We start from the raw sequence: 10784 nt of genomic DNA, 5'->3' as shown, positions 1-10784 counted from the left end.
AACAAGCCTTTCCTCTGTAAATTGTGCCTCATGACTATTTCTTGGGCCAGCCATCCACAGCTTCGTTTTGCTTAACTTTGTCTTACAGCGCCAAGAAACCGCAGGGTGTATGCTGCGCTCTACAAATGTTTTAAATTCAAATTCAAATTCAAGCATTAGTTATTCATTTGGGGAAAAGTCACGGGCCTTGCTGGCTCATCATATCCACTTTACAGTAAAGTGAAGGCTAATTTTAGCTGTGGCAACACACAGCTTTTGAGGTCGGGTATGCCTATGTTAGCACAACACCCATACCACACAACATGTGGCAACTAGAAAGCTGCTTTCAGTCAGCCCTCTTAAATCATTGAATAGTTTAGTTGAGCTCCCTTTAGTCACTGGTGTCCAAGATTGACTATCAGGTTTGGATATCGACCTACAGGATTTTCTGAATATTTATAGTTTTTGTGAAGCTGTAGCTCAAATGTATGATTGGTTAAAAGTAGCGGTTTTAACACCATGATATATTTAACTTGTTGGTAAGATAAACTTTTTTTGTAATACTGCCATGCGTTTAATATCTGGAGCCCAGGGGCACTGGTTTTAGAAGCAATGATAGTCTTGCCGGCTCTCTGAAGAGAAACAGTGCAATTAGATGTGTGACACATGGTTATGTCTTTACTGGACATTGAGATATTACAATAATATTGTATGTTGCAGTTTTCATACAATACTAATTTTTCGCTTTGACACAAGAAATTCAAGATGTTGGCAATCTGATTGGCAGGATTTGTATGGGCTTCTGAACGCCCCAAGATGATAGTCACATTAACATACATGACTTCAGCCAGAGGCCCACCTCCTCAAGCCACAGAAAATAGTAATTCTCCACAGAGCTACACATTTAGCTCACCACAGTCATGGAAAGGAAGGGTGATACAAGTTCTCATCCGATGAACTAAAACATTTAATATATTTTATCTAAATTGACCCAGCCATAAAAGTATCCTTAGGCAACCCTAACAGAGAAACCATTTAAAACATCCTCACTGAACTAGCAGCCAAATGTGCTTAGACTAGAAATATTTAATATTGTCTGATTGTCGTTTGTTATTATTCTACATATATAACACCGATGCTTGCTGTATATTTCTAAGGACAGTCTCCTGGAAGTGATTAACTCTCCTATGAGTAGGAGCAAGCCTTTGAACTTCTACCCAATGCTCAGGTGCTGGTTCAGTCTGTGTGCAAGATGGGGTTCTGCTCCCCTCTCCTATTGTACCAGAAGAGATTGTACCAAAAGAGAGATAGATTAAAAAACTCCCATTTGGATTTCTCATCTGTATATTTTCTTTTAGCTCCACAGTTGACTCTCGACCAAGCAATTAAATTACTGCTGGCCACTAAATCAGCCCCCCCCCTTTGACCAGAGTAGTCCCAAAATGTACCATCTTTTGCCAGAAAGTTTTGCCACACATCTATCACCAATTTTAATCAAATGAACATATCTGGGATTGGTCCTATTAAGTGAAAGTTAGCATCCAAACTTGGACCCTGGGGATCTGAGCAATTATTGTTCTATTGCGAGCCTTCCACTGCCAGCAAAAATGTTTGAAAACGCCATGAACACAGCTATCTCAGACTTTATAGAGGGTACTGTTATTTAGATGCCACAGAGTATGGATTTAGGAAACACCACAGTACCGGATTGGGCTTGATCGCGGCATCAGAACAGGTTAGGCAGACAGTCAACATGGGTGGTAACGCAGCACTGGTGCTGCTAGACCTCTCTGCCGAGTTCGATACGGTCAATCACAGTAAACTGTTAGAGTGCTTGGAGTTGATTTGTATCAGAGGGAAAGCTCTGGCTTTACTCGAGTCGTTTTTAACTGACCAAGAACAATTTGTTGCCCTATCGAATTTAAATCGCCCAATTTCACACTGCCTTTTGGGGTTCCCCAGGGCTCTTCTTTGGGCCCCTCGCTTTTTAATATCTAAGTGGCCCCTTGGCACAACTGATACAATCTTTGGGTTTCTCAGCTATATCCCATGCTGATGACACCCAAATTATTGTGTCTGTGACCCCTCGGATACAACTACACAATTTCATGACCGAGGTTCTTCCTCTCGGTGGCAATGCATATTTTTGGTCACCCCCTTACTGGCCCCAGGAATTAGGTCCTCTCCCTGTGCCCACAAACAAAGTGAAGAATCTGGGAGTCATTTTTGACTCTAAATAGGCCATGTGAAGATGGTCACGTCAGCATCCTTTTACACCCTAAAGCTGCTCAGGAAAATATTCCCTTTCATTCCCCTTGAGCTGCGCAATCTTGTCATCTCTGCTCTGGTTCAGTCTCGAGCTGATTACTGCAACTGTCTTTTTGTCAATCTGAGAAAAAAGTGCCACTAAAATTCAAATTGTGCAGAATGCTGCTGCTTGTACTCTGCTGGATATCAACAAGCACAACTTGCTGCATCTGCACTTAGACAACTACACTGGTTCCCAGTAAGAAGACTGTTGAGTTCAAGGCGCTGTGCATCACCTTCAAGGCAATTCATGGTGCAGGTCCTAGTTTTTTCAAACAAAACCTTCAATGGTACGTTCCAGCCCGTCTGCTCAGATCCTCTCTTGACCACAAACTTGTGATTCCCTGATTTGAAACGAATCATATCCTAAATGTCAAACATTAGAAAAATCATGCCAAGATTTTTTTCCGTTACATTGATGACATTTTTGTCTTATGGCAGGGCCCGCATTCAATCTTAGCACAAGAATTAGAAAATCTGAACAACATCAATGATCGTATCCAATTCACCTATTACACTCATTAGAAATCCATTGCATATCTGGACGTGCTAGTCCAGATTGAACACAACAGAATTACCACCACTGTATATAAGAAACTTACGGATCGCAATAATTTATTGCATTATAGAAGCTTTCATCAATCATCTCTAAAGAACAATTTGCCCATTTCACAACTTTATAGAGCAAAAAGAATCGTTTCAGAACCCAATGAATCTCAGACACAGATACAACACATGATCCAACGCTTTCAAGCACGAGGGTTCCCCCGGAGATTCTAAAAAAAGCTGAACAAAAATGTTCTACAAAAACAAGAAATGAACTATTACAACAAACCACGAAACGAAGTGATACACGCATGGTTGTTGTGTCCAAATTTTCCATAAAGAGTCGCATTCAAACACACGGTTTTGAAGCATTGGCAGATTCTCTCTTTAGAACCTGACTTTAATGGTATTTTCAATGAGAATCCGAGGTTTGCATTCACAAGAAGCAAGAATATCTTAGACATTTTGAAACCCACTGACAGATCATCGATTTCTATTCAAGCTAAAGGTACTTTGCCATGCCACAATTGCAACAATTGTAACGCCATTATGAAAGGAAACACAGTAAAACATCCTCGCAGTGGTATCCCAACTCACTTAAAAGTTACAGCTACATGCGATTCGATGAATTTGATTTATTTATTGAAATGCCCTTGTGGATTGGTTTACGTGGGTAAAACTATTAGGAAAATCAAGACAAGATTGTCTCAACACAAGAGCAGCATCAGAAGAAATGACGCCAAATCAACAGTAGCAGCTCATTTTCATGAAAGAAGACACAATATCTCACAACTTCAATTCATGGTTCTTGAAACTGTGGAAACATCTGAAAATGTTGATATCAACAAACAATTACTACAAAAAGAAAATGAATGGATTTTCAAACTTGACTCTTTGAAGCCCCACGGGCTGAATGATCGGCTGGAATTCTCATGTTACCTGTGATCTGATAAGACTTTACTTTGACTCTTTGTTTACTCATATTTAATCATTCTTTCGAGTGATACGCATATGTTTTAATGCATATTACACTTGTTTCTTCTCAGTTTGATTTTCATCTCTTTATTAACACACCGCTTTTTTTCATCATCACTCACTGTCTATATTTAACTAATAGAGCCGTGATTTTGTCACACACCACTCTTTAATGGCCGCCGCAATCGCTCGTTGCACACACTCCCGCTATCTGCCATCATTTATGTTTACTATACTCAGCGTTTACAAACAGAGACGCTAACACATTTCACACCGACGAAGACGTTCTGTCTCCTTAGAAGCTCTAGCCTTGAGCTTTATTGGTAAGAACACACACTTTGTGTTTGTAGTAACCGTTAGTCACTGGGTAGTTCACTTTTTATTAAAATTGCACACGTGTTTCAATACACGTTTAGATACCTTTTCTTGCATGATATTTCGCGCACCTCTCTTCGCTTTAAACACAGAAACTTCACCGCAATCACTTGTGTGTCACATTTACGCTATCTTTTTTCATCCTTTTGGCTACATTTTTTTTCTATGTTCTTAACATCATTTTTGACGACGCTTACCACCACTGTGTCACTTATACGTATCACAAAATTCTCTAGCCTACACCTGAATGATTAACTCACTATTTGCAACTTTCTCACTCACGCATGAAATGTTACACAACATGCAATTAGGAGCGCTAGTTCTCATTACATTTTTGTTTGATTATAGATTCCCCTGATGAAGTGCCTTTGGCATGAAATGCATTGGGACCTGACTGTTTGATGTATTGATATATTCAAGATGTGATTTACAACATTGAACTACAAATTCGTTTGATTTAAATAAAACGGATTCAAAGATTACAAATCTGGATGAACTCTTGTGTTTGAAGCAAAAGACTAATAACTTTTTTATTTACGCATGATGAATGTCGCTTTCACGACTAAATAAGCTGCGCCCAGAGGGTCGCCCTTAAACATTTAAGGATCGCACTTACTTTATTCCCTGATTTAGGAAATCCACCTGGGACGGTAGAAGTTTCCTGGTTTGTACCACTAGACTTTGGAAATCTCTTCTCCTTGCCTTAAGAAGGGAAACTCAACTGCTAGCCTTCAGAAAAGTGCTAGAAATCTGGCTTTTCAATCTTTGATCTTGCTGCTCAGATCCCCATGTTAGTTGCTCTGGGAGCTAGTGCCTAGACACCTTCGAGTACTCGTTTGCACTTAACAAATCTATTTTTCTTTCATTTCATTTTTCATATGTGTTAGGGGTGAGTTTACCCCTTCTACATGGATTGTCTGTGCTTGTGTGGTAGATTGACTGTTGTCATGTATCATTAAGCACTAAATTACCTACATTGATGAGGAGTTATTTGTGCTATTGTGAGACTGCAATCTCTTGCCACACACCAATTAAGAGATTATACCAGTTTTATGACAGAAACTGTTGACGGATTTTGCCATTGCAAGACAAGTAAGTGAAATGGATATTCAATCAGGATATATGTTAAGTGATTTTTTATATTTTCTTTCTGCTGTGACCTTATTCCTCACGTATGGCCAAATGAAAGATTTAAGTGACTGACCCTTTCTAAAATACATAGTATGAATGGCACTATTTAGAAAAGCAAAAATAAAATGAATACACGTTAAGGACACGTTTGTGGTATGGTTTTATATAGAATGAGGGTGTTCTACTACCCAAAGAGAAAAACATGATGCTTTGACCTATAAACAAAATTACACTAACAACAATTAGTGTTTCTTAAAATATGGATTCCTTCAAGTAAAACTGCACTTTTCCCAACAAATGCAAACAATAAGAAAATCACTTTTTAGGCAAATCGTTTTTTTGGGTGAAATATAAATGCATCGACACCAGCACTGTCATTTCAGTCTAAGATACAGAATTGTTGAATCATTTAAGTAAAAAAGATACAGAAACAACATTTCCAAATTTGATGAATATCCCGTATACGTAGAGATGTAAAGACCATTGTTTTTCATAAAATTATTCATTCTATTATGATCTTACATTATTATGTTTTAAAGACAGATGAAACATCACTTAACCTGTTAAGTTAATGAATAAAAAATTCTTGTTTTGTTATAAATTAGGTCATATATTATTTGGAAGCATCTTAATGCTTCTTTCAACTTGAAGAATCAAAAAAAAGTTTTAAATGATGACTAACACCAATAAATACTCTTACTTTAAACATAATGTACAAGAATCACATTTTATTACCTGAAATAGAGCGAACTTTGAATAATAAAAAACAATTAATTCATATTGTTACTTTGTTTAATGTCCATAAAAATGTTTGTATCCACAAACTGTGTGTAGATTTGTCTTGAAGTATTCAGTCTAATAAATGTGTACTTTAATTTTTACATCAGTGATTCATAAAAAGGTTCTGCCAAACCGCTTATTCTTTGTGAGTGTTCCCTATTCTGCATATAAGGATAGGCAACAACTTGTGTCAGTCTAAAGAAAGTCAGATACTGTCTTCTCTAACATATTAAAAACAGAGAACCCAGTAAATATATACTTGATAACTCTCCTATGTCAGAAAAAAAAATTAGGGGTATACGTATGTATTTTTCACAATGTGGATTGGCATGCAAGTAGCTTGTTTTGTGGGATTAAACATACAGGAGTGGTACCAAGAAACTAGGTTCCCATGGTACTGAAGAAGAGCCATAGGGGCATGGCTAGAAACATGTTGACCTATAGGATCGCAGGCACATTACCAAACTCGCCTTCCTAACTACCCCCTAATTTTGAATCATACCGACTAGAGGCAGGAATAAAATAGATGTACCTACTAGCCAGGTATTTTTAAATTATACCATGACTCGGCACCTTTTTCCACCCCCTCTCCCTTATCATATAAACACCTTCTTTATCATCATATAAAGACCAACAAATGCTCCCACGTAGATTGTAGGTCGCAGCATGCCTGATCCGCAGCGGATCGAGATGGACCAGATGATGGAGCAGGCTACCAAGGGGTAACCCTGGTGGGTGAGGGTTTTAGAAGAAAAACATTGTTTTTTCTGATACAGGAAGGTTATTAGGTATATATTTACTCGGTTCTCTGTTTTTGATATAATAAGTTTGACTAACAGGGATAAATCCAGGACAACCCTCATTCTCCCCCACCCCCATTTTCTCTGGATAAGTTTCTCTAATACAACAAATGAGTGAAATTACTGAATGGACAGGAATTTGCCAATACATCTGAAAGAAATGCAAATGTGGACCATTTTATCAGTAATGCAACACTTTCACAAACCCTATGACTTGCATTTAAAGATTCTTACAATGCTCTACTACATTAGAATTTTACTCTTTAATCAAGACTTGAAAATTTAGAGGTGTGGGAGCAATCAACCGTCAATCATTTGTTATATAATGCATAATTTCTCCCTTCAACTCACCTTATGAAAGTACATACGTAAAAAAAGGCATGACCCTGGTAGAAGAGATGATTAAGAACCAAAGAATGGCATCATACAAAAATATTGTTTTTGCTGTTATCATCTATAGAAAACTTTGGTTAGGATTCATACAATCATATGTGTATTAGCAGATAATGGAAGTTGGACCTTGGACAGAATTCTTTTCAGGGTAGATGTAAAATTACATCTACGTAGAGTACTTTTTAGAGTACTGTTTATATCCACAAAGGCATCTTATTATTTACTATATCAGCTGTTATGTGACAACAACAGTAGTACGCTGTTTGATTGCAAACTAAGTATCGCCAGAGTCAAACTTTTTATTGGAAACACAGAGAGGCAACATAATTATTCAAAGCATAAATGCGCAGCATAATAATCAGATCCAGATTCTTCCTTCGTTTCCCAGTAATAAAACTTTTAATCTTGTCTTGTTGTCACACAGAGTGCCAAGAGATGTTTCAAAGACCAGCAAAAACAGCCAACGCGTTTCGCCCCATAGGGGGCTTCCTCAGGGCAAACTTTGCGATGTTCACTCACAAAGGTAGATCACTTATGATCTCCATTAGTGCTTGTATCAAAGCTCAATAAATCACGACACAGCAGTCAGTGCTGAGATAATAGTTGCCGTGGACTGCTGCCAGTATTCAATTTATATAATATGATTCTCATGTGTTATATTCTTCAAACGTGACGTTAATAATTCAGACTAGACGTAATTACTCCAAAACTCCAATGTAGAAAAGTGGGTCAATGCGATGGTTCACTCCCAAAGGGCATATACAGCCAGTTTCACCATGTTGGGGTTCCCTCACGACGATCAGTTACGATGACTCCGACTCCATAGTACGTGCGGCTCCTCAGTATCCCTTACTTCTGTTTCCTTTTGTTGAGCTCTATCAAACTTTTTATTGTCTGTAAAGATTTTACTTTTTGGTTTGCAGGTTGTGTACTATGAAAGCAAAGATATGTCCCAATCTTTCAGACACTAGAGTTACACAGTGAAGCACAAGTAGCTGCGAGAGACACAACAGTATTCTTATTAGTTTTAACATTACATTACTAAAAGCTGATGGTTGTTTTCAGGCACTTAAATTGCAATGTTCCCTTTCCTACCCTTCACATTCGACCAGAAGGAACAAGACCAGTTAGGAATCAACCCCTAGCAAATATGACAGCGGGGGGCAGTATATGGGAATAAAGTTAAAAGACTCAGGTTCACATTCTCAAAAGGTTTTTGAGAGCAATAAATCAACAACTGTACAGTGCACATTTCTCAAAGGAAACGTGGACATACTATTGGACAACACAATTATTTGATAAACAAAGACAGATTTAACAGATTTGTTGCATGAGATATATACTTCACCCTTCTTCATTGTAAGTCACAAAGACAGTGGTGGTACATTTGAACACTAACAAATAATATTCTTTTTTTCCTGTGGAATGTTTTCTGCAAAAAGCTTTCCAGTTTTATGATTTTTTTGTTACATTCTGCTATGCAGGTTGTTTTAGTTGGCTTATTGTATTTGTATATACTACTAGTCATAACTGGAATTTTGTGAAATCCTATAATGTGCCATCGCAGTTGCAGTATTGTTTGTCTCCAATGCCTATGGCAGTTCAATGTGCAAAAGCAAAAAACTGTGCATAGTTTTTCCTTGGTGTGCTTTTCCAGTACAGATCAATTATTCTGCACCTTATATGTATGGATTAAAATGTTGATGGCTAAAAAATGTGCAAATTCTGAAAACGAATTTAATGGGCTGTAGTTTGTTTCAGAGGGTCAGGTTAATGTATTCTGGCTATGAATTTAGACAATTGTCACAATCGATGGATTTAATATCAGTAATAATAAACACCTTAATATCATGAATAAAGTCACAAAACGCAGGACAAGCCATTCGTCTTTATAAAAACAAATATTTAAAAAAATCACTTTATTAAAATATTAAAACAGGATTGTCTACCAAAAACTAGAATTGTCTCTTTTGGTTTTGTGCAAGATGTATATTTTTGCATTTAGTCCTGCAGAATATTTGTTTACATGAGGTTTCTTATTAAAAGCTGTTGCATGTTTTATAAAAATCAACAACAGTATACTGATAGTGCTAGGCAGAAAAGCCTACACATGTATTGCACAGCAATGTGTCTTTTTATTAAATAAAATATGATAGAATGTAAAATGACAATAAAACTGCAGCAAGAACGTAATATTTTTCTCCTGCGTTCTTGCTGAACTGCAAATAAGAAGTTGTGTTTCCTTCATAGCAATCCTGTTTTAATTGCCAAAAGGGGAAATGCATTGGATCTGCGGGTGTCGGGAAGAGGGAGGTAGAGATAGGAAGAGGCAATTGAAGGTAGAGTTGGGGCAGGGTGATAAACCACCATTGCCATTTCAGGGAGGTGTCAGAGGGTTTCTAGAGTACCTGTGAGAGAAAACATGATATTAAAAATCTAAGCAATATAACCACAAAAAGATGATTACAGAAAATTACATAAAAAAATAATTGAGCAAATCCATAGATTGCAGGGGGTTCTAGAAGACTTGCATAATGTAACAACAAAGCGTAACATACTGAAGTTTGATGAGATGAGCAAAGGTGGCTACAGTTCAAGAGAAATGGCTTTTGCTCCCAACATGTAAACATCTATGATACCATAATTGTAACAAAGTAAAAAAAACAAGGACTAGGAAGTGGAGCACCAGTGATCAGAAATCTGGCAGTGATGGGTTGGGAATGTTCAGGTTCCTCCATTGACTTCAGGACACAAATGAATCCATAAAAACTGAAGTCGTAGGAAAGTGTTCCATCCTTTGCATGGGACCTGTGGAATTTTCTGACCCGTAAAAGCTCAATGTTACTTTTCTCAATGTTCTCCAACTCCCAGACATATTCCACTGATTGTAGCAAATTGGCTGTACAGAAGTAGATGATCCGTGGTCTCAAGGTCACTTGCAAATCTACATTTGGTTTAAGTTCTCCACGAAGTACAATCCCAAGAGAAGCTCAGAATAAAGCTACATCCACTCCCAGGCACTATGCCTAAAATTGGTGAGGGATCGATGCATGTGTCAAAGCTAAAACCAGACCTTGCATGCTCCTGAAATTTTGATGCAAAATGCAAACAACAATCCATGTGTGCTTGGTTAAAAACATGAAGAAGGTCTTGCCCCAGTCATCCAGTAATGTGCAAAAGTGCAATGCCGCACCAAGAAGCGGTCTGTGCATCAAAGGCAGAGACATTATGGAGCTTTGAAGTTTATGCTCTTCCCTTTTTAATGACCCCCTGTGCTGCCTGCTAGATGTGTGTTTCGTCCTTCTTCCAGTTCTGAGGGTAATCCTGCCTTGGATAGGCAGTGCTGGAAGGTCTCATTTGATCAAGTGATACCACCACCTCATCTGAATTGGGGTGCTTGTGTTGTTCCACCGCACGCGGGACCACACTCGACCAGCGATCTGCATATAGGTAAAGATAAGACATTTATTAATCTTTCCTACTTGGGAGAATGCACAG

General features: G+C 37.9%; 1 protein-coding gene across 2 annotated transcripts in view; it reads right to left on the bottom strand.

Annotated features, from left to right (window-relative positions):
• Nucleotides 1-5449: 5449 nt before the first annotated feature.
• Nucleotides 5450-10784, bottom strand: part of TRPV4 (transient receptor potential cation channel subfamily V member 4) — a 595067-nt gene continuing 589732 nt past the window's right edge. For both annotated transcript variants that reach the window (XM_078667355.1, XM_078667354.1), the window contains exon 16: nucleotides 5450-10726. In XM_078667355.1, the coding sequence (XP_078523481.1) occupies nucleotides 10569-10726 (158 nt within the window). In that variant the 3' untranslated portion in view covers nucleotides 5450-10568. The remainder of the gene's footprint in view (nucleotides 10727-10784) is intronic.

The sequence above is a fragment of the Lissotriton helveticus genome, chromosome 11 (assembly GCF_964261635.1).
Source record: "Lissotriton helveticus chromosome 11, aLisHel1.1, whole genome shotgun sequence".
NCBI lineage: Eukaryota > Metazoa > Chordata > Amphibia > Caudata > Salamandridae > Lissotriton > Lissotriton helveticus.
This window is presented reverse-complemented; position numbering and strand designations above follow the sequence as displayed.